General features: G+C 36.3%; 1 protein-coding gene across 4 annotated transcripts in view; it reads right to left on the bottom strand.

The window, feature by feature from the left end:
• The window catches only part of PHKB (phosphorylase kinase regulatory subunit beta), a 191816-nt gene that overhangs the window by 93785 nt on the left and 72954 nt on the right, over positions 1 to 25077 (bottom strand). For all 4 annotated transcript variants that reach the window (XM_082437693.1, XM_082437694.1, XM_082437695.1 and 1 more), the window contains 5 exons: positions 20041 to 20104; positions 7898 to 7993; positions 5556 to 5753; positions 3044 to 3101; positions 2426 to 2503 (listed from right to left, as the gene is read on the bottom strand). In XM_082437693.1, the coding sequence (XP_082293819.1) occupies positions 2426 to 2503; positions 3044 to 3101; positions 5556 to 5753; positions 7898 to 7993; positions 20041 to 20104 (494 nt within the window). The remainder of the gene's footprint in view (positions 1 to 2425; positions 2504 to 3043; positions 3102 to 5555; positions 5754 to 7897; positions 7994 to 20040; positions 20105 to 25077) is intronic.

Genomic DNA, 25077 nt, shown 5'->3' with positions numbered 1-25077 from the left:
CCATATGATCATCTCAATAGATGTAGAAAAAGCTTTCGACAAAATTCAACACCCATTTACAAGAAAAACTCTCCAGAAAGTGGGCACAGAGGGAACCTACTTCAACATAATAAAGGACATATATGACAAACATACAGCCTGCATCGTTCTCAGCCGTGAAAAACTGAAACCATTTCCTCTAAGATCAGGTACAAGACAAGGTTGCCCAATCTCACCACTATTATTCAACATAGTTTTGGAAATTTTAGCCACAGCAATCAGAGAAGAAAAATAAATAAAAGGAATCCAAATCACAAAAGAAGAAGTAAAACTGTCACTGTTTACAGATGACATGATACTATACATAGAGAATCCCAAAGATGCTACTAGAAAACTACTAGAGCTAATCAATGAATTTGGTAAAGTAGCAGGATACAAAATTAACGCACAGAAATCTCTTTCATTCTTATACACTAGTGATGAAAAATCTGAAAGAGAAATTAAGGAAACACTCCCATTTACCACTGCAACTAAAAGAATAAAACACCTCAGAATAAACCTACCTAAGGAGACAAAAGACCTGTATGCAGAAACCTATAAGAAACTGATGAAAGAAATTAAAGATGATACAAACAGATGGAGAGATATTCCATGTTCTTGGATTGGAAGAAGCAACATTGTGAAAATGACTCTACTACCCAAAGCAATCTACAGATTCAATGCAATCCCTATCAAACTACCAATGGCATTTTTCACGGAACTAGAACAAAAATTTCACAATTTGTATGGAAACACAAAAGACCCCAAATAGCCAAAGCAATCCTGAGAAAGAAAAATGGAGCTGGAGGAATCAGGCTCTCTGACTTCAGACTATACTATAAAGCTACAGTAATCAAGACAGTATGGTACTGGCACAAAAAGAGAAATATAGCTCAATGGAACAGGAAACAAAGCCCAGAGATAAACCCATGCACATATGGTCACCTTATCTTTGATAAAGCAGGCAAGAATATACAATGGAGAAAAGACAGCCTCTTCAATAACTGGTGCTGGGAAAACTGGACAGCTATATGTAAAAGAATGAAATTAGAACACTCCCTAACACCATACACAAAAATAAGCTCAAAATGGATCAAAGACTTAAATGTAAGGCCAGACACTTAGAGGAAAACATAGGAAGAACACTCTTTGACACAAATCACAGCAAGATCCTTTTTGACCCACCTCCTAGAAAAATGGAAATAAAAACAAAAATAAGCAAATGGGACCTAATGAAACTTAAAAGCTTAAAAGCACAGCAAAGGAAACCATAAACAGGACAAAAAGAGAACCCTCAGAATGGGAGAAAATATTTGCAAACGAAGCAACGGACAAAGGATTAATCTCCAAAATATACAAGCAGCTCATGCAGCTTACTATCAAAAAAACAAACAACTCAATCCAAAAATGGGCAGAAGACCTAAATAGACATTTCTACAAAGAAGATATACAGATTGCCAACAGACACATGAAAGAATGCTCAACATCACTAATCATTAGAGAAATGCAAATCAAAACTACAATGAGGTATTACCTCACATCGGTCAGAATGGCCATCATCAAAAAATCTACAAATAATAAATGCTGGAGAGGGTGTGGAGAAAAGGGAATCTTATTGCACTTTTGGTGGGAATATAAATTGATACAGCCACTATGGAAAACAGTATGGAGGTTCCTTAAAAAAACTAAAAATAGAACTACCCTATGACCCAGCAATCCCACTACTGGGCATATACCCTGAGAAAACCATAATTCAAAAAGAGTCATGTACCACAATTTTCACTGGAGCACTGTTTACAATAGCCAGGATATGGAAGCAAGCTAAGTGTCCATTGACAGGTGAATGGATAAAGAAGATGTGGCATATATGTATAATGGAATATTACTCAGCCATAAAAAGAAATGATATTGAGTTATTTGTAGTGAGGTGGAAGGACCTAGAGTCTGTCATACAGAGTAAAGTAAGTGAGAAAAAGAAAAACAAATATGGTATGCTAACACATATATATGGACTCTAAAAAAAAAAAAAGGTTCTGATGAACCTAGGGGAAGGATAGGAATAAAGATGCAGATGTAGAGAATGGACTTGAGGACACGGGGAGGGGGAAGGGTAAGATGGGACGAAGTGAGAGACTTGCATTTACATATATACGCTACCAAATGTAAAATAGATAGCTAGTGGAAAGCAGCCGCATAGCACAGGGAGATCAGGTCTGTGCTTTGTGACCACCTAGAGGGGTGGGATAGGGAGGGTGGGAGGGAGACGCAAGAAGGAGGGGATATGGGGATATATGTATACATACAGCTGATTCAGTTTGATATACAGCAGAAACTAACAGAACATTTTAAAGCAATTATATTCCAATAAAGATGTAAAAAAAAAAAAAAAAGGAAAAGCATACTACACCTTCTGTTGTCTGATGAAGTACTGGAGTCAGAAGATCCTGATATTCTTTTACTTGCTTGGGGTTGCCTCTAAAAACACCTAAAATGTAAAATATAAAATCCAATAGCATTTGAGCTAAATAAGCACCACAGAAATTTTACCTTAGAAAAAAATTTACCCAATTGTAATTATTCTGGTATTTTTCTATGTAAATAATAAACAAAGGTAATGCAAATAAATGCATATGATGGTTTTCCAAGAAATTGATTTGAGAAATGTTAGCATTTAGAATTGAAAACTGAATTTTAATTGAAATTTTTCTATGCTTAAGTATAAATATTATAGACATTCACAATGTCACAAATTACAGTATTCATAATTTGTATTCACAAAAGTTCTTCTTTGTAAATATGAAAATATATTTGTATCATTTTAAAAATACTTCAAAGTATTTGTAAAATTCTTTAAATGATGTAACATTAACTCAGAAAGCAGAAAAGTAGCATATAAAAATGCAGAGTAGTTAACATCAATAAGTGCAGTCTATTTTGCTAGGTGAAAGGAGTCATATTTTATTTCTTTTCTTCTTTAAACTAGTTATATCCTACAGTTTAAATTTCAGGAGAAAAGTTCACTCACCATCAATCATCATGTAAAGGAAAAATATGGGGAATTCACATTCAATTCCATCAAATAGCTAAAACAGAAAATAAAATATTAAAAAATTTCACCAACAATAATTTAGAACATGTATATTAGAGTAATTATATTAATTAGAACACTTACATCATTAGAAAAACATACATAAAAATTTATTTATTGTAATAACAAAACTGGACTGATTTTCTAAGTAGTTTCGTTGTTCTTTAAAAAAGTTTTTCTCAGCATACTTATTATTCAAAACCTCATTCATTTAATCCATCACAGAGTAGTCATTCATTCAATAAATATTTACTAAGTATTTAGTAATGCCTGGCATCAGCTAGACAGAGGGCTATGAAGACAAAAAGATAGAGAACCTGCTGTAGTGGGGAGACAGGCATGTAAATAAACAATTGCAGTATGTTACAAAATGTCTATACATGGTATATATATCAAGAACCAAGGGCATGAAGCATCTGAGCCTGCCCAGGGCGTCAGGAAAGGGTTTATAGGAAAGGAGATGCTTCAACTAATGCTTGATGGATTTCTCTGGGGAGATGAGCTAAGGGAACTCCATACAGAGAAGACAACAGTACAAACTAGAAATGCGTTAAAGAACGAAGTACGTTAAAGAAACTCACAGCAATTCAGTATTCCTGGAACAAGCAAGGAAGAAGCAGTGAAAGCTGAAGTCTAACACATGGGCCAGAACAGCCAGATCAGGGAGGGCCTGAGAAGTCAGGCTGAGAGACAAAAAGTTTGATCTGAAAGTGACAGGGTACCACTGAAGAGGATCAAATTTACTTGCTAGATGAACAGCTGGCAGTACTGAAGAGGGTTTTAGGATAAGAAAAAAGGAGACCAACTGTAAGGCTGCTGGGAACAATCCAAAGAGAAAGGATGTTAGCCTAAATCGATGTTTCTCAACTTCAGCACTATTGACGTTTTGGGCCAAATAGTTCTTTGCTGTGGGGGTTGTCCTGTGCACTGTGGGACAGTTAGTAGCATCCCTGGATTCTACCTTCCAGATGCCAGTAGCACCCACCAAGGTGTAACAACAAAAAATTTCTTCAAATATTGTCAAATGTCCCCTGCGGAGCAAAATCATTCCCGGCTGTGGATCACTCGCCTAAACAAAGCAGTTAATAGAGACGAAGGGACAGTTTTTAAGATTTAAAGGTAGTTAAATTTGCCAGACTTGGTGAGTGACGTAGAAGGCTGAGTGAGAGGGAAGAGCCTAGGATGAATCTCAGGTTTGGGGCTTGGGCAGAAGGGTGAGGTGATCATAGGCAGACTGCAGCGCATTCTAGTGAGGATGTCCAAAAGGCAGCTGGACACGTGGTAGGGCACTCGGGTGGAAGTATGAGTTACGGATAGAAATGTGGGATTAACAGTGATTGCTAGAGCTATGATTGCATGAATAGCATGAAAAGAGAATAGGACTGAAGATGGATTCCAGGAGACAAGCAAAGGATAAAGGGAGGCAGAAGAAGAGGAACCTGCAAAGGAGACTAAGAAAGATAGTGAGAGAGCTAAGCAGAGACTTAGGAAGAGAATGGAGTCACAGAAAATGGAGGAGAACCTCCCGAGAGAGAACTTACTTAAGACACTCAAATGCCAATGAGAGGTTCAGTGAAATAAAGTTAGAAAGGCATCCACAATGATCCAGTGACATAAACTGAGTGAAGCCAACACAGCTACTGGGAAGTGTTGGGGACAGGAGCCAGATTATAAGGTAAAGGAGTAAGTAGAAGGCAAACAAGGAGCCACAACTAGAAGACACCATGGTCTTCAGAAGTGTGACAACAAAGAGAGAGGCAATGGGAGGCAGATAGGGAGGGGTTTGGGGTTTTTTAAAATAATTTTCAACCTATCCCATTAAAGCAAAGTCTTCAGCAATGTGGATGGATGCTTACTTTTTTGGGGGGTGTTACAGTTTTCTGGGCAGCTTAAAAACAGCTAGAATAAACTTAGATATAGGATATGTATGTATATTTGAAATATAAAATCTTTAAAACCAAATATTTAGAGGAGTATATTTCAGAGGGAAGTGTCTAAGTGAAACAGAAAAAAGAGCATTTGCTTAAAGATTGAAAATTCAATCACAAATAGATATTTTCTATTATTTTAGACAAATGGTATACAGTAGGCAGGCAAAATACTGAAAGTGCAATAGAAAAATTACTCACCCAATGACTCAACATGGCCCAATGTGAGCAAATAGGCCTCAACAGCTAACACTTACCGAGTGCTTACTATGTGCCAAGCACCGTTCTAAGCACTTTTATATATATTAACTGATTTAATTCTCAAAAAAACCTTACTAATAGTAGGTACTAACATTATTTTATCAATGAAGAATATTAAACACAGAGAGCTTAATTAACTTGCCCAAGGTCTGACAGCTAATAAGTGGCAGAGCCAGAATTCAAACCCAAGAAGTCTGCCTCCTGAATCAGTACTTTTGAACATTCTATTATGCTATCTGACATGGGATATTTTTTGATACCTTAATTTCAGCTGGTCTGTAGTAGCGTCTGTTAGGATCTTCCAATGATGTTCTATACCCATCTCTCAAGAAACGCTTAAATCCATATTTTCCTTTTAATTTTCTAACCACTTTATCAAGTGTTTGGCTAAACAGAACTTCATCATCCAAGGCAAATGCAGGATAACTGATGCAGGGGAGCAGGGCAGCATCTGTGTTCTGGGGGCAATAAGAAAAAGAAGGGAAAGTAAGTGTCTGTAATCATATGATCAACACAGCCCAAAGAGAATCACAGAGATGAAAAGCCACTAAGGTTATTTAACTGACAGTGAGACTGCTGTGCTCCAAGGGACAGACAGATGTTTATATGGCATGGTTTAGTGAACCTTACGGAGGAGATAAAACTTCGTTCAATGATAAGGAGTATTTTCAAGGTTCAACACTGGACTCAAACTTTAGTACATTATTTCAGTCATTGTGTAAAAATTTAACACCACTAATTAGTCATTACAACTAGTCTGTCATAACAATTTGTTTATAATAGTGAAAACCAGAAAACAATCTAAAGGTCCAACAATTAGCTGAGTAAACCAGCAGCCATTAAAATTTATATTATAGAAATGTTTACTAATATGGAAACACGTCCATTCAAAGAAACAGGTTAGCAAGCATTATGAACAATATTCCTCCAGTTTTGTAAAATAAAAATATTATATGTGCACATAAAAATACATGGAAACATACAAACCCAAATGATGTCACCCTAAGATTATAACTGAATGGTGGAATAATGAGTGGATATATTTTTATTATTTGCTTATTTGTGGATTCTGTTTGTCTTTTATCATAATCTTGTATTACTTCTATAAAATAGTTATTTTAAAATAATTAAATTGTTCCATTTTGGGTGTTTTCTAAGAATAGAGCCACAAATAACCCCTAGAAAAATCTGCAATCAGGTATTACATAGTCATTTAAGAGATTATCAGACAAAAGAAAAAGGTGAATCGAATGAGAGAAAAATAAGGAAAGCAGTTTTATTCAAAAGAAATTTAAATTATGAAAAATATTCTTCTACATTTCTAATACAGTAAGTCCCCTACATATGAACGAATTCTGTTCTGTGAGTATGTTTGTAAGTCCAATTTGTTTGTAAGTCCAACAAAGTTAGCCTAGGTACCTAACTAACACAATCTGCTATATAGTACTGTACTGTAATAGGCTGGTAACACTTTTCACACAAATAATACATACAAAACAAACGAACACAGAAAATAAAGAAAACATTTTTAATCTTACAGTATAGTACCTTGAAAAGTACAATAGCACAGTACAACAGCTGGCATACAGGGCCTGGCATGGAGTGAACAAGCAAGAATAGTTACTGACTAGAGGAGGGAGAGGAGGTGGGAGATGGTAGAGCTAACAGATCCTCAGCAATAGGAGACAGAGTGCAAGCTGCAATTGCACTGATAGGTTCTGGTTCTTTGCTGGATTAAATTCTATCTACCCTCTTGAAAAAATGGTCCAGTGATATCTGGGTAGCAGCTCTTTTTTTCTTGTCATAGATGACATGGTAGCAAGGGATTGCATTCTGAAAGGTTGCTGCAACCTTCGTGAACAATTCTACATTCGGGTCCTGTGCCTCAAAAACTAACAGTGCCTCCTCAAAGAAAATCCTCTTGTCATTTCCTGTGTCGTGAATCTCTTCAGTTCTTCAGTTACTTCTTCTTCCTCTTGTTGCTCCACTCTCTCAATTATTTTCACTTTTGTTTCCATCATTATCGCTTGGTGCTTTTTAGCAGTACCAACTACATCACTGCTGCTTTTAAGCTTGCTTCCAGACATCCTGGGCTTGAAATAAAGATACTGTACTACTGTACTCTATACAGTACTGTACAGTAAAGTACACAAAAGCACAACCACTTGTAGAGGATGCATGCACGTGACAATGTACGCCAGACACGTGAACTAAATTATGTGATTGGACCTGGGAACGCACATTCGCATCTTTGAAAGTTCACAACTTGAAGGTTCATGTGTAGGGGATTTACTGTATATAATATTCTGTGACCAAAAAAAATTCATTTTGGCATAATGTTGCTACTCCCCCAAAGAGAAAAAAATATATCTAGTTCTCTACTGCTCTATGAAAACTCAAAGGACAAAGCAGCTTTCTCTACAGCTCTGCTCACTTCCTAAACATTGACCTCCCCAGGCCAGAGGAGTAAGCGGCAACATTCTCTCTTCTTATCTCTTCTGCCAACTTCTAACACTTCAGAGTACTTTCTTGGAAAAAGAAACAAAACTACGTAACAATCATAAACAACAGTTCATATTAATTTATTATAAAAATATCTCACATGAGATCTTGATTCTCTGGGTAACAGTGAGCACAAAGTTTGCCGGTTGCGATTGTGGGCATCAATATCCACAAATATAACTGACCAAGAACAGCCCTGGAATGAGAGAGAAAGAAAAATTTCCTAGATTAACATAAAAGAACTTGTAGAACATTAGGCAATTTGACTGAAATAAATTTCACATTATAAATCAATGTTACCTCAATTTACAAAAATAATAAAATTTAAAAAAAACAAAGACAAGCAAAAAAAATTTCACAAAAATATTAACATTGGTTGCATTTGAGAATGGCATTACAGAAGATTTTAATTTTTTAAATACTTTCAGTATTTCTCAAATTTCTTGAAATAAACATTAATTTTATAATCATAAAAAAATGTTATTTTTCCAATTTCTCCTTAGTTTTCTTAAAAATCAAAATGTATAGATTACAAGATAACTAATAAAGGATATTTATTTTAATAAAAGTAAAAAATCATTTAGCTAATACTTCTGACAAGGAAATAAGAACTAATTTGGATTCACAAAATCTGAATTGTATAGTCCTAATAAAGAATGATCAAACTAAATGAATTTAGATATCTAGAATTAGATATAAAAACTACTTGATTAAAATACGAAGACAGGAGAATATCAAATAATAGTAATGTACATAATACTTGCTAATATTCATTATGTGTCAGGCACTGTGTTTTATGCTTCACACGGATTATCTCATTTAATCCCCTTATGTAGATATTATTATACCCATTTTACAGAAAAGGATGCTAAATCTTAGTATAACAGAGGCAAGGGTTCAAAATCAAGTCTGACACAGAAGACCACACCTTGAACACTATATTATGCAATTTCTCACACTAAAAATTATCTTTCAAGTAAGAACCAAAACCTTGAATAAGAAAAAAAGTGTTAACAAAAAATGATAATTGGTCTGCTAACCAAGTTAAAAAAATTTATCAATACTATTTAGCCGTTAGTGCTTTCCATTTTCAATAGCATAGTTTTTAAATAAACATGGCTTTGTTCTTTTATTGGGGAGCTAGATATTTTGAAAACACAGAGAATGAAATTGGAATATGACTGCTTCCATTACAAGAGAATACTCAGAAAAATACATGGGGAAAGGAAGAAGAACACCATCACAAATTTTATGTTGCTTCATTACCTTCTAAATCTCATACCAATTCTCACCACCTTCAAAGATGCATTTGCCCTGAAGATAAAATACATTGACTGAAATTCAAAATCTAGTAGTACTAGGCCCTAGATCCAAACATCATACTCACTCTGTATATTTTTCCTGTTAACCCATGTTCATACATGAATATTAGCTCATAAAATAGAACTTCTCATTCATAATATTATTTCTTAAATTTCTTTTAACTCTGACAATAAGTGAACAAGGAATGAGTGAGGCTGTCTCTCAACCAGATCAGTTCTAAATTGTCTTTCTATGATTTGAAAGTCCCTACTTCTCATCTGTACTCACAAAATTGAGCCCAACAAACCTTCACGCAGTAGCTGCCAATGTCAGAGTAATGTGCCCTCTGCTTTGAGTAAAACAAGACAGAACATGACCTCTCCTCTCAAGGAGCTGACCCAGGTGATATACAGTCCTAAATCAGATAAATATTAAACAAAACAAAAAGACTGCACGTGGTAACACATGACTATGTACCAGGTGAGTGGTTTAGATGAAAGAATAATAATAAGCCTCTAAAGTTAACAGGAGGAAAACAAAATAGGGACCTTGTGGTACTTCATGGAGAAGGTGAGGACCAGAACTAGGATCTGAATTTTGGGGGAAGGGGGAGCAAGTAGAGTGGTTGGAACAAGAGAGCAAAGAATGAATGTGTATGTGATATTGGGAGCCAATGAATACACAAAATAACAGGACTTATAATTTACCCTTAGGCTGAAAATTAATAAAGTTAATTACATGTCAAATCAATCTGCCTTGAATTTAATTTTTTAAAAGATACACAATCTAAGTAGGATAATTTATAAATAATGAAGTCAAATGGCAAATATGGTAATTCTTGCCATTATTTGATTCATATAAACAGCCAACTTCTATTTTCTAGCCACAAATAAATCATTTATCTAGATTCACCAAAGTATTTGTTGAAGTCCCCTCCTCTGCCAGCCTCTAAGAAATAGGCACAAAAGGAAAAATTAATTTCATAATGCTATCATATTTTAACACTAAGATCAAAGGCTAATAACCTATATTGTCTGATTGTCACCTTAAAAAATATAACATGCTTTAGGTGTATGGCCCGGACTTAACAGAAGAATAAAATTCACCCAAGGCCATGAGCAGCTATTCCTATTCAGAAGCAAATTTTTTAAAACGTCATCAAGGAGACCTACATATGGAATTAATTATCACCTACTTTAAATTATCAGACACGTTCATTTTAGGCCTGCAAATTTCAAAGGAAGCTAGACATGTCTGCATCGCTTTGAACACTGCGTAATATGAGAAATCTTTCTAGTCATCACCTTTTAGATTCTGGCCTCAGCTCATTTGTCAGTATCTTGATTTCTCCAATTAAAGGCAGGAATATGGAAAGATGTTTTATATGTATATGTCACTCCAGAGTATCTTATTAACTTTGGATATTTTATTTTCATCTTTCACTTCCTGAAATTATCATAACGCTGCCATAATATTCTGACTCCATCTAAAGAGCATAGGTAAGACTGACAGTTCAAACTTTACTCCCAAACTGAGTTTCTGTAATTGTTTTCTAGTATACACATTACAAGATGATTCAACCTGACTTGAGTTCCAATGAAGGGGAACAGCTGCACTGAACCATCTACCCAGGCCTCCATGACCATAACAAACACTTCTGAGATGGTATCTATGGCCAAGGGTAACATCTGTGACTCAGGCTGGCACCTGAGACCTGGGACCCTTAGCTGCAGTGCCTGCACCTGGACAAATGTCTCCTCGAGCAACAAAATACAAAGAAACTATAAAGGACTAAAAATAACTGTGTGCATGAGCAGCTGGGCAAATTATGGACAAGATACAAAGAGACCAAAAATCCAACAGCCACTTTTGAAGAGCCGGAAGCAAAAGCAAAGTACTGCGCATGCCCCCTGCACACAACACCACCAAAGGGGTGGGCAAACCACCTAAGGCACCTCTCCAGCCTGACCCCTGGACGCACCCCTACCCTCACGCCATATGAAGAACCAGTTCGCCCCCCACCCAGCAAGCAAGTGAGTGAGCAAGGGAACCTGTTACTTGTTCTCTCTCCCCCCTGCTGCAGCAGGGGCCCCAGTAAAACCTTGCCTGAATTTCTTGTCTGGCCTCTGATCAATTCCTATTGATTAAGGAGGCCAAGAACCCTGGTAGGTAACATGACCGTAAGACGATCTCTTTAGTGTCAATTCAAAGTGAAATGATTTGAAGGATTGCCCAGGCCTTTCTTTTCCTCTTTAGACTTTTCTCTGAACCTGAGCTAATGGGCTTACTACCCTCATCTAGCATCAAAGAATAAAACAAGATAAAACTGATCAGTATATCTATTGTGTCAATACTATACATGACCTTTTCTGTTCTTCTGGAAACAAAAAAATAGCACCATGATCAGGACACTTTCTTACCTAGTCCAGCATTAGGCTGTCCTATAGCTCTGTGAGCAAGCCTAGAGACATATTCTGCAGAAACGACACTTGCTGGTGGGAATTACCCCTCTACGCCACGGCTGTGGTGGCGGTGGCCTTTAAATAGCCAACTTTTACTTACTGACCCGACAGCAGCTTCCAGTAGCCCTCACTAGAGGAAATCCTACTCACATATTGTTAAAGGGGTTTCAAACTACAGAGAGAGATGAACCTGAGGGTTAATTCTCAGGGTTTTAGAAGAGTAGAGCTGAGACTCAGACCCAGGAATCACAAAACTGTTGCTGATGTCTGTGACATGTGCTAACTATAAATTATGATGTATTTAAGTATTATCAAATATTTATATATCACTACATATATTGTCAAGTATTGCCATACACACACACACACACACACACACACACAGATATATATATATATATACACACACAGAGAAAATATTTGAAACCATGATGAAATAAGTGATTCTCATATTAAGGATTATATGAGTATGTTTCTAAATGCTCCAAATTAGCCTTTATTATAAAGTTATTTAAAAAATTAAGCCACTTGATCAAATTTTCTTCTTAGATATTTTCTCCCAAACAAAAATATGTTTTGAAAATAGTTTCGGAGTGAAGATTTAAATGATGAGTCCTTTTTCTTTAATAATAAGGCAAGTCTAACAATTTAAAAAAATAAGAAAGGAAGTGCAGGAACACATAATAACCAAAGCCAAAGGCTTATTCCACCCAACAATTTCCCATAAAAATAAAAATTAACTTTTGTCTTATACACCAAAGCACAAAAAGGGCAAAATTTCAACAACTGGAAACCTCTTTCAGAAAGATCAATAATTAAGAAGAAAATGGTGTGGTCAAAAGGTACAAACTTCTAGTAAGTCCCAGGGATGTAATGTATAGCATATGTTTGAAAAGGTGCTAAGAGAGTAGGTCTTAAGAAAAAAAGTTGTAACTATGTGTGGTAATAGATGTTAACTAGACTTATTGTGGTGATCACTTCATAATATATATAACTATCAAATCATTATGTTGTATACCTAAAACTAATACAATGTTGTTTCTTTTAAGTAAAAATAACAAAAACCTGTCTATAAATTTTAGCCTTAATATGAGTGGATCACTCAAACTAAGACAAATTTTTAACTTGTGATATTCACTGAAGAGAATTATATACAATGTTTCTTTTTTAAAACAAAACAAATCAATTCACCCATTTCTCCTACCTCCCACATCCTGCCTCAGGCAACCACCAATCTGTTCTCTGTATCTGAGGTTTTGATTTTTTTTAAAGATTCCACATATAAGAGAGATCATATAGTATTTGTCTTTCTCTGTCTTATTTCACTTAGCATATTTTACTTAGCACCTAGCATAATGCCCTTAAGGTCCATCTATGTTGTCACAAATGGTAAGATTTCACTCCTTTTTATGACTGAATAATATTCCATTGTATGTATGCATACACCACAATTTCTTTATCCATTCATCCATTAATGGATACTTAAGGTTGTTTCCATATTGTGGCTAATATAAATAATGCAGCAATGAATCTGTATATTTTTTCCGGTATTATGGACATTTCAACAACATTAATTCTTCCAACCCATGAGCATGAAACATTTTTCCATTTATTTGTGTCTTCAATTTCTCTCATCAATTTCTTTTAGTTTTTACAGTGCAGGTCTTTCACCTCTTTGATTAAATTTATTCCTAGGTATCTTGTTCTTTTTGATGCAATTGTAAATGGGATTGTATTCTTAATTTCTCTTTGATAGTTCATTATTAGTGTATAGAAATGCAACAGATTTTTGTGTATTGATTTGTATCCTGGAACTTTACTGAATTTGCTTATTAGTTCTTTAACAGTTTTCTGATGGAGTCTTTAGGGTTTTCTATATATAATATGTATATTCATGTCATATGCAAATCATGACAGTTTTACTTCTTCATTTCCAATTTTGGATGCCTTTTGTTTCTTTTTCTTACCTAATTTATCTGGCTAAGACTTCCTATCTGGCTAAGACTGGATAATACTATATTGAATAAAAGTGGCAAGAGTGGGCATTATATTAGTGAAACTAATATAATGTTATATGTCAATGACATCTCAATAAAAAATTAAACTAAATTAAATTTAATTTAAAAAAGAAGAAAATGGCTTAAGAGTTTTCAAAGATAATACACAGCTTTTATCACTAAAGGTAGAAAGCATTTAAGATCCAAGATTTCCTGTACTAATATCTTATATCCCAGATTCATTACCAAGTGCCTTTGGTTTAATTCCTGGTTCTGCCTCTCTGTTATGTGACCTATGAGAATCCACCTCAACTCTATTCATTTTGAGAGAAGGGCCCTTCCAGCCCTAAAGATCTATGACTCTCTGAGTTGCCACCAACCGGGGATGCACTTTTTTTTTAATATATATATATATATATATATATATATATATATATTTTTTATTGATTGATTGATTGATTGATTGATTGATTGATTGATTGATTGCTGTGTTGGGTCTTCGCCTCTGTGCGAGGGCTCTCCCCAGCTGCGGCAAGCGGGGGACACTCCCCATCACGGTGCGCGGGCCTCTCACCATCACGGCCTCTCCTGTTGCGGAGCACAGGCTCCAGACGCGCAGGCTCAGTAATTGTGGCTCACGGGCCCAGTCGCTCCGTGGCATGTGGGATCCTCCCAGACCAGGGCTCAAACCCGTGTCCCCCGCATCGGCAGGCGGACTCTCAACCACTGCGCCACCAGGGAAGCCCATGCACTTTTTTTCGAAGCTCTAAATTAATTAAGTTAAAGATACATGATCAGCTCTTCCAAAACACGGTATCAATAGTCTTTAGAAATAATTGAGAATACTCATTAGACCTTAAATCCCTCAAGTCTTGAGGACGTTTCTTTAGGGCTTCACTTGAAAAAAAAATCCTTTCTTCATCTCAGTTCTTTTTCCGGCCACTGACTTTTTTTTTCTGGCTGCGTTGGGTCTTCGTTGCTGCGCGCAGGCTTTCTCTAGTTGCGGTGAGCGGGGGCTACTCTTCGTTGCGGTGCACGGGAATCTCATTGAGGTAGCTTCTCTTGTTGTGGAGCACAGGCTCTAGTGTGCTGGCTTCAGTAGTTGTGGCTCGTGAGCTCTAGAGCGCAGGCTCAGTACTTGTGGCGTTCGGGCTTAGTTGCTCCGCGGTATGTGGGATCTTCCCGGACCAGGGCTCAAACCCGTGTCCCCTGCATTGGCAGGCGGATTCTTAACCACTGCGCCACCAGGGAAGTCCCCGGCCACTGACTTTTAATTAGACCACAGATCTTTTAAGTACACGGAGTGATATTATAAAATGATTAAACACTAAAAACATCACATGCACTTTTAAATGTGCTATTGTTTAGCAAGTACATTTTTAAGTTAACTGCTGTAGAGGTGGGAATTTTAACATTTTCAAAGTCAGGTTTCTGTAATTCTCCACATTGGAAACAAAGACAAAAGGGAATTTGTAAAACTAGGATACTCTGATATTATCAAAAAAATTGGCAGATGGAGAGGCCCTACTTGCCAAATGTGACATCTGTGTGGCTAAAGGAATAAGACCTTATTTGTCTATATTTCTACCTGAAATAATCAAGAAATAGTCAAGTCAGCAAACATTCTGTGCACAGCTCTGCTGGAAACAGACATGAACTAAACAAGGTCAAATGTTAACTCTGCTGAGAGCAGTTGTTCTCATCCTTGGGTGCACGTTAGAATTCCCGGGCAGTTTAGAAAAATCTCAACACCATAGCCTCCCTCTAAACAATTAAGTCAGAATCTCTAGGGGTAGAGCCCAGGCATCAGTACTGTTTTTTAAATTCCTCAAATCTAACGTGCAGCCAAGATCGAGAATTTATGGCTGGGGAACAATACCAGCAGTATATTTACAACTCAGAATCAGAATGCATAGTAAAGCAATTCAGTACTTTTAGAATTATGGCTAACAAATCTACAGAAGCTTCCTGGGAAAAGTGGGCTGAAGGCACAGCCCTGAAATATAGGTAGTTAAGAAAGGTACCATATATGTTTGTGGGTATATATGTAAGTAGAGAGGATGCATACTAGATATGTAAACAGCATACACTAAGACTCAGGTACATCAAAGGAGATGGCATGATTGCAAAAAAAAGAGCTGACCACTACTTTATAATAGCTGACCTAGACATGCAATTCCATTCAGCTCACTACTTGGTTACCATGGAAGGCAGAAGAGCAAGACCTGCATCTTTCCACACTGCTGTTGTAACACTACTAGTTTAGTCTGTGACTCTTCTCAGTCTCCTTGATATACCCCCGAGAAGTTTTGGTGTCCACTGGCTTTATTACCCTTCTTTAGTATTACCAGCACTTCACTAGTAATAACATGAGGTATCACTTATTGAGGGTTTAATCTTTGCCAAGCACTATGCTAAGTTTTTTATTTGCATGACTACCTTCTGAGTTAGGTCCTAGTGTCAATATCTCTATTTTTTTAAATGAGAAAGCTGAGACTTCGGTAAATAACTAGCCAAAGTCACAAATTCACTGGTAGGAGTACAGAGTACACAGTGATTCTATCTGCCAAAGTCACAAATTCACTGATAGGAGTACCAGAGTACACAGTGATTCTATCTCCTGACCCTGAATACAATGGCATTCCTTTATGGCAGATTACACTCCTACTCACTCACACACTCCTTTCTTCCTTCCTTATCTAATATATATATACCTATATTCTGTAAATATTTATATACTCGTACACACACATATTCATACATACACACATATTTAAATGAATGTATTGAGAGTGAGGCAGGGGGGAAGAGGAAATGAAAAGTATTGAAGGATACATGTAGGATTTCCATGAGTATGTTGACTCTTCAGAGATAAAGAAATGTTGATACAAGGCAAGGGATCAGAGCCAGAGACACCAAGAATCTCCAAGAGAAGCATAATATTAATTCTCATGATTTTCAACAAGCTCATATACTCCCAAACCCCCATGGGCTCTGATTCCTCAATTTCTCCAGCCAGAGGTCTTGAGAGAAAAAGAGTGTGGGAAGTGGGTGATTTAGAGTCTCCTCTTGGGCACCAAGGATGAGGTGCAACTCCCCTCTTCCCAATCCTTTCATGTCTGTGGTCATTCTTCATCCATCATTTCCTGGATTTAACCAGAATCCTTCCTCCAGAGGAAGCTGAAGTGAGAAGAGAGTTTACGTATGTAGGGAGGGGAAGAGAGGCAGTTGTGTCACCATGCTCCAACCTGAAACTTTCTTAAATGCAAGACTTGAGGTACATAGTATCAATATTATAATTGCCATAACAAAATCCATGTCACATTTTACATGTCTGCGTAAGTTCGAAAAATGTATCTTCACTGACTTAATTAGCATTTTAATAGCTTAATGTTAATTATAGTATTAGTTGAACACTTCCTTTGCCCTCTCATCTTAGGAATCTTTACAAAAATTGCTAAGAAAATTAGTCTACTTCTTGATCCAGAGAAATAACCTGTATTGCTGCATATTATTCCTTCCATTGACAACTCAATCCATGGTCACCTGATTAGGGGCAGAAACTGGTCAAAGATCTTTTAAAAATTTAAGACAACCCTCAGGGTTTCCCTTTTATCCCAAAGGAAATGAGATTTAGACATATGATTACAACCAGTTGAGCATTAAGCTAGGATCACAATTTCCAATTCTTTGGCTTCACATGTTAAGCAAATTCTCCTCTGCATGACATATACATCTATATACATTAAATTGAAACCAACGAGGGAACTGACATGGAAAATAAATAGTATATAATGCCAGGAATATTTTAAAATGTGAAAGCTAAACAAAAGACTACAGGGAATCCTTCTCAAACTCTTCCAAAATATAGCAGAGGGAGGAACACTCCCAAACTAATTTGACGAGGCCACCATCACCCTGATATCAAGACCAGACAAAGATGTAACAAAGAAAGAAAACTACAGACCAGTATCACTGATGAACACAGATGCAAAAATCCTCAACAAAATACTAGCAAACAGAATCCAACAGCACATTAAAAGGATTACACACCATGACCAAGTGGGGTTTATCCCAGGAATGCAAGGATTCTTCAATACATGCAAATCAATCAATGTGATATACGATATTAACAAACTGAAGGACAAAAACCATATGATCATCTCAATAGATGCAGAAAAAGCCTTTGACAAAATTCAACACCCATTTACGAGAAAAACCCTACAGAAAGTAGGCATAGAGAGAACTTACCTCAACATAATAAAGACCATATATGAAAAACCCACAGCCAACATCGCTCTCAATGGTGAAAAACTGAAACCATTTCCACTAAGATCAGGAACAAGACAAGGTTGCCCACTCTCACCACTATTATTCAACATAGCTTTGGAAGTTTTAGCCACAGCAATCAGAGAAGAAAAAGAAATAAATGGAATCCAAATTGGAAAAGAAGAAGTAAAGCTGTCACTGTTTGCAGATGACATGATACTATACATACAGAATCCTAAAGATGCTACCAGAAAACTACTAGGGCTAATCAATGAATTTGGTAAAGTAGCAGGATACAAAATTAATGCACAGAAATCTCTTGCATTCCTATATACTAAAGATGAAACATCTGAAAGAGAAATTAAGGAAACACTCCCATTTACCATTATAACAAAAAGAATAAAATACCTAGGAATAAACCTACCTACGGAGACAAAAGACCTGTATGCAGAAACCTATAAGAAACTGATGAAAGAAATTAAAGATGATACAAACAGATGGAGAGATATACTATGTTCTTTGATTGGAAGAATCAACATTGTGAAAATGACTATACTACCCAAAGGAATCTACAGATTCAATGCAATCCCTATCAAACTCCCAATGGCATTTTTCACAGAACTAGAACAAAAAATTTCACAATTTGTATGGAAACACAAAAGACCCCAAATAGCCAAAGCAATCTTGAGAAAGAAAAACGGAGCTGGAGGAATCAGGCTCTCTGACTTCAGACTATACTACAAAGCTACAGTAATCAAGACAGCATGGTACTGGCACAAAAACGGAAATATAGATCAATGGAACAGGATAGAAAGCCCAGAGATAAACCCATGCACATATGGACACCTTATCTTTGATAAAGGAAGCAAGAATATACAAGGGAGAAAAGACATCCTCTTCAATAAGTGGTGCTGGGAAAACTGGACAGCTACGTGTAAAAGAATGAAATTAGAACACTCCCTAACACCATACACAAAAATAAACTCAAAATGGATTAAAGACCTAAATGTAAGGCCAGACACTATAAAACTTAGAGGAAAACATAGGCAGAACACTCTATGACATAAATCACAGCAAGATCCTTTTTGACCCACCTCCTAGAGAAATGTACATAAAAACAAAAATAAACAAATGGGACCTAAAGAAACTTAAAAGCTTTTGCACAGCAAAGGAAACCATAAACAAGACGAAAAGACAACCCTCAGAATGGGAGAAAATATTTGCAAATGAAGCAACTGACAAAGGATTAATCTCCAAAATTTGCAAGCAGCTCGTGCAGCTCAATATCAAAAAAACAAACAACTCAATCCGAAAATGGGCAGAAGACCTAAATAGACATTTCTCCAAAGAAGATATACAGATTGCCAACAAACACATGAAAGAATGCTCAGCCTCAGTAGTCATTAGAGAAATGTAAATCAAAACTACAATGAGGTATCATGTCACACCAGTCAGAATGGCCTTCATCAAAAAATCTACAAACAATAAATGCTGGAGAGGGTGTGGAGAAAAGGGAACCCTCTTGCACTGTTGGTGGGAATGTAAATTGATACAGCCAAAATGGAGAACAGTATGGAGGTTCCTTAAAAAACTAAAAAGAGAACTACCATACAACCCAGCAATCCCACTACTGGGCATATACCCTGAGAAAACCATAGTTCAAAAAGAGTCATGTACCACAAGGTTCACTGCAGATCTATTTCCAATAGCCAGGACATGGAAGCAACCTAAGTGTCCATCGACAGATGAATGGAGAAAGAAGATGTGGCACGTATATACAATGGAATATTACTCAGCCATAAAAAGAAACAAAATTGAGTTATTTGTAGTGAGGCGGATGGACCTAGAGTCTGTCATACAGAGTGAAGTAAGTCAGAAAGAGAAAAACAAATACCGTATGTTAGCACATATATATGGAATCTTAAAAAAAAAAAAAAAAAAAAAAGACTAGAGGGAAAAGTTACTGAACAAAGAAAATGAGAATTCTTAATCAAGAGGGTTTTTTAAATTAAGCAATCTTTTTTTAGTTAGAAACCTAAAATTTAAGCAGCAAATCATATTCAAAGGATAGGTTGTTCAACCATGGGCTGCTACATAAATTACAGACATTCTCTGATCGTAACAAATGACTTGGTTAATAAATGGCCAAATTAATTAAACATGCAATTCAAAAAAATAATCAAAGTCTGTTGTTGCTATTGCTGTTTTTTTACCTGGTTGCCAAAGAGGTTGAATCCATTAATTGCTTCTATAGCTGCTTTTGCTAAGCCAACAGAGCTACAAGAGAAAAGGAAATACTTTATAACTCTGATGCATCTGGCTGCAAAATAAGAACCATTATCTGATGAATATTCACAGGCATGTTTCTTTATTAACACTTATAACATCTTCCCTAAGAAGAATAATGTCTAAGAAACTTTAGTCTGACATTTCACTATTTTAATTTTCCTTTCTTATAGTTAGTGACCCTCAGGGAAAAATATTTCTAAGTTCACTTTGATCTAGACAAATAGTCATACTATTGATGGGAGTAGTCTTAACTCCAGTATCATTTATATTCACTAACTCAAGGAAAAAAAAAAAAGATTAAGTTTAGAGGAAGGTGTACTATGATGACATGTGCACAGCAACACCAGGTTGGGCATCATTAGTTCAGATCAACTAACAGAGCTTTTCTGACATCAATTCTGAGCCCTAGAAAAGATTCTGCATGCCATACACTTACCACAGAGTGTAGTTTAATATACCCATTCAAATACTCTTTGCTTAGGGTCCAATAAAATAGGCATTATTTTATGCTCACAGAGCAAATGATCATCATACCTCTAATTTTTTGCTATATTCTTCTCTTTGAAATAAAATGTGTACCCCTTTGGCCTCTCAAATGCCTCATACAATAGTGCTGGAAAATGGGAAGACCCAAATTTCATTAAAAATATGACACTGTCATCTTATAAATATCAATCTTTAAATATTTTAGATCTAATGTCTAGTTTATTTTACTTATTGCAATTTTTTTGTTTTTCTCAAAGAAACTGCATATTCCATTAATAATTTAAAATTAATGACCTGTCATCATTTCTCTAAAGCAGTGATTATCAAAGTGTGGTTCCCAGAGCAGCAGCATTACCTGGAAACTTGCCAGTTCTCACTGCTCTCTGGGACTGGGGTGTTAACCAGCCCTCCACGTGCTTGAATGGACTTTAAATTTGAGAACCACTGTTCTAAGCTATTCATGTCATCACGATCTATATTTTCTATGGGTTGTTTTACATGAAATGTTGAGGCAAGTAAGCATTAATTTTACTATAGGATAGCAAATAGGTGGGAAACATTTTAAAATACATGAATGGGAAGGAATATACCCATTATTTTATAACTTTAAATGAAACAGAACCTTTAAAAATTGTGAATCACTATGTTGTACACCTGCAACTTATATAATGTTGTACACATCAACTATACTTCAATTTTAAAAAAGGATAATTAATGTATGGAGACAGTGATCAGGTGGAAGATAAAGAGAGGAAAACAAAAAATTATAATTCAATGCCCTAATTGGCATACTTGAGAAACTTTAGACACATTAACTCTCAGATGCCTATTTTAAGTTTTAAAATACCTTGGAATTGATAAAGCAATGCAGTTTATAGGAATAAAGTGAAATCCAGGACCTCAAAGATGAGCTAAGAGAAGGAACGGATTTTTTTTGTTTTTATTACAAAAGTAAAAGCACAAAGGTGAGTGACTCATACTATAAGATTTTACTCATAGCCAATATGATCACAGATATAGAAAATCCTAAAGAATCTACAAAAATGTGCTACTGGAGCTATTAAGGACATCTGGCAATGTCCCAGGAGACAAGATCACTATCAAAATCAATATTATTTCTACAAACTAGCCATGGACATCAGGAAATTTAAAGTTAAAAATAAATACCACTTACTGTCTCATGAAATAACATGAAATATTTTAGCATAAACTTAACAAAATATATGCAAGACCTGAACACTGAAAAACATTTCTGAAAAAATTAAAGAAGACCTAAATAAATAAAGAGCTATCCCATGTTCACAGATTGGAAAACTGAAGATCATTAAGATGTCAGTTCTCTCCAAAATGATCTATATATTCAATGCAATCCCAATGAAAATATCAACAGGCATTTTTGTAGAAATTGACTAGCTAATTCTAAAATGTATGTGAAAATGTAAAGTCCTGGGATAGTAAAAAAGTTTTTTTTAAAGGAGAGCAAAGTTGAAGGACTACTTCGGAGGCAGAAGAGCTCCAAGACTATGAAGGCAAAAGAAGAAATTTCTGAAAAGATGAGAAGAATCTGTGGTAGCATAGAATAGTTCTTCTTGGTTTTAAATAAAGCTGTTTATTCCTTAAAAAAAAAAAAAGCTGAAGGACTACTTGATTTCATGACTCACCATAAAGCAACAATTATCAGTGCAGTATAGTATGGGTCAGGGCAGACATATAAATCAATAAAATAGTCTAGAAATAAACCCATATGTATATGATCAAAGAGCCAGGTAATTCAATGGGGTAAGAATAGTCTTTAATGGCGTTGGAATAATGAAATATCCATATGGAAAAAAAATGATCCTCAATCTTTGCCTCACACTGTACACTAAAGCTAATTTGAAATAGATCATAGACGTAAATGTAAAAGCTAAAACTATAAATCTTTTAGAACCTAGGAAAAAATCTTCACAATTTTGAAGTGGCAAAAATTTCTTAAACACATAAAACACTAACCATAAAAAATTCTGATAAATTAGACTTCATCAGAATTAATATCTCTGATATTCAAAAGATACCATTAATAAAATGAAAAGGCAAGTTACGCTCTAGAAGAAAATATTTGTAAAACACATATCTCACAAAAGACTTGTATCCAGAATACACAAAGAACTCTTAAAACTCAGTAAGAATACAAACAACCCATTTTCAAAGTGAGAAAAATATTTGAACAGACACTTCAAAATGAAGATATATGAAGATACATAAATGCCACATGAAAAGATGCTCAATAAAATTAGTCAACAGGAAAATACAAATTAAAATTACCACATACTCATAAGAATGATTAAAAATAAAAATACTAACAATACCAACTGTAGACAAAGATGTGGAGCAATTGAAATACCTACCATACATTATTGGTAGGAATGAAAAATGGTAAATTCCTTTCAAAAACCAGTTTGGCAGTTTCTTAAAAAGTGAAAACACACTTATTATATAACTCAGGAATTCTACTCTTAGGTATTTTCCAAGAGATATAAAAATATATGTTAACAAAAAGATCTGGATCCAAATATTCATGACAGTTTTATTTTTAATAGCCCCAAACTGTCAACAACCCAAATTCCTATCAACAGAAAATGGATAAACCAAACTGAGATTTATCTGTACAATGGGATACTACTTGTCAATAAAAAGGAACAGAAGACTGAAAAAAATTAAATGAAATATATGAACGGGAAGGTGGAGTTGACATAATTTTCCTTATTCCTCTAAGTACCATGAAAAACCCTGGACATTGCATAAACAAAGATAAAAAGGCTCAGAAAAATGGAAAGAAGGCAGACTGCCTAGGAACCTTAGGATTCTAGGAACAGCACTATGGTGAGTCTCCTGAGTATCCTTTTTGCTCCATATATACCAGATGTAGAGCTGAAGAAACCAACAACTAGGAAATGGAGGCAGGTGCATACAAAAAGTCCCCAACAGGGCTTCCCTGGTGGTGCAGTGGTTGAAAATCCACCTGCCAATGCAGGGGACACGGGTTCGAGCCCTGGTCTGGGAAGATCCCACATGCCGCGGAGCAACTGGGCCCGTGAGCCACAACTACTGAGCCTGCGCATCTGGAGCCTGTGCTCCGTAACAAGAGAGGTTGCGATAGTGAGAGGCCCGTGCACCGCAATGAAGAGTGGCCCCGCTTGCTGCAACTAGAGAAAGCCCTCGCACAGAAATGAAGACCCAACGCAGCCAAAAATAAATAAATAAATAAATAAATAAATTTAAAAAAAAAGAAAAAAGAAAAAATGACTACTATCTTAAAAAAAAAAAAATCCCCAACAAAAGCCAATGGAACAGGAAAAGGGCAGCCTAGCGAAATAGAAAACTTTTAGACAATAACCACTCAAGAAAACTGTGACCTTACCCCCACCCACCCCTGCAAATGCTGAGTGGGAAATTTAGACTTCTACGCTCCTGAGTCTATAATGAGGAACTGCATCCAACATCCAACCACCTCAGTTGTGGTGGTGCCGGAAAAATCCAAGGAGGAAGTCAAGACTTTCATTCCTGATGGATGACAAAAGTCTCCCCTCTCACACCTCAGTGTCAGTGGAGATCACACAGGGTGCCTAAACTTTCATTCCCACCCATCAGTAATTAGGTGAATCTCCCCTTCCTCTTCAGATGGCACCAGAGAACGTCCAGTGGAGAATTCAAACTTTCACTAATGCCCAGCTGTAAAGCGGCCACACCCTTTCCCTGTCATGTAAGTGGAGGTCAACTGGAAATCAGTAATGAGGTACTTCCATCTTTCCCAGCCAGGGAGGTATTAATGGAAGCCTACTGGGGAGCTAGACATAACAACCCAGACCCAGCAGTAATGAAGAGTCTCCATCTTGGGTGTCAACAAAAAAAAAAAACCTGGCCTTACATTCTCACCTGGCAGTAATGGGGTGATGTGCCTACCCCCTTCCCCTGCCAGAGTGGTGGCAAAAAAATACAGCTAAAATAAAAAATTAAAGTCCCCAGGGTCTTATAATACCCCAAAAGTCCATGTCTCAATAATAATAATTTTAAAAAACCACTCATCATATCTAGAAACAGGACTATCTCAAACTGAATAAAAAAGGGCAATCAGGGGCTTCCCTGGTGGCGCAGTGGTTGAGAATCTGCCTGCCAATGCAGGGGACATGGGTTCGAGCCCTGGTCTGGGAAGATCCCACATGCCACGGAGCAACTAGGCCTGTGAGCCACAACTACTGAGCCTGCGCGTCTGGAGCTTGTGCTCTGCAACAAGAGAGGCCGCGAGAGTGAGAGGCCAGCGCACCACGATGAAGAGGGGCCCCTGCTCACCGCAACTAGAGAAAGCCCATGCACAGAAACGAAGACCCAACACAACCATAAATAAATACATAAATAAATAAATAAATAAAAATTTTTTTAAAAAAGGGCAATCAATAGATAGTAACACTGAGACAAAAGAGATGTGAGAATTATCT

This window comes from Balaenoptera physalus (assembly GCF_965194825.1).
Source record: "Balaenoptera physalus genome assembly, chromosome: 19".
Classification (NCBI taxonomy): domain Eukaryota; kingdom Metazoa; phylum Chordata; class Mammalia; order Artiodactyla; family Balaenopteridae; genus Balaenoptera; species Balaenoptera physalus.
Note: the sequence above shows the minus strand (reverse complement) of the source record. Positions and strands in the feature narration are given on the sequence as shown.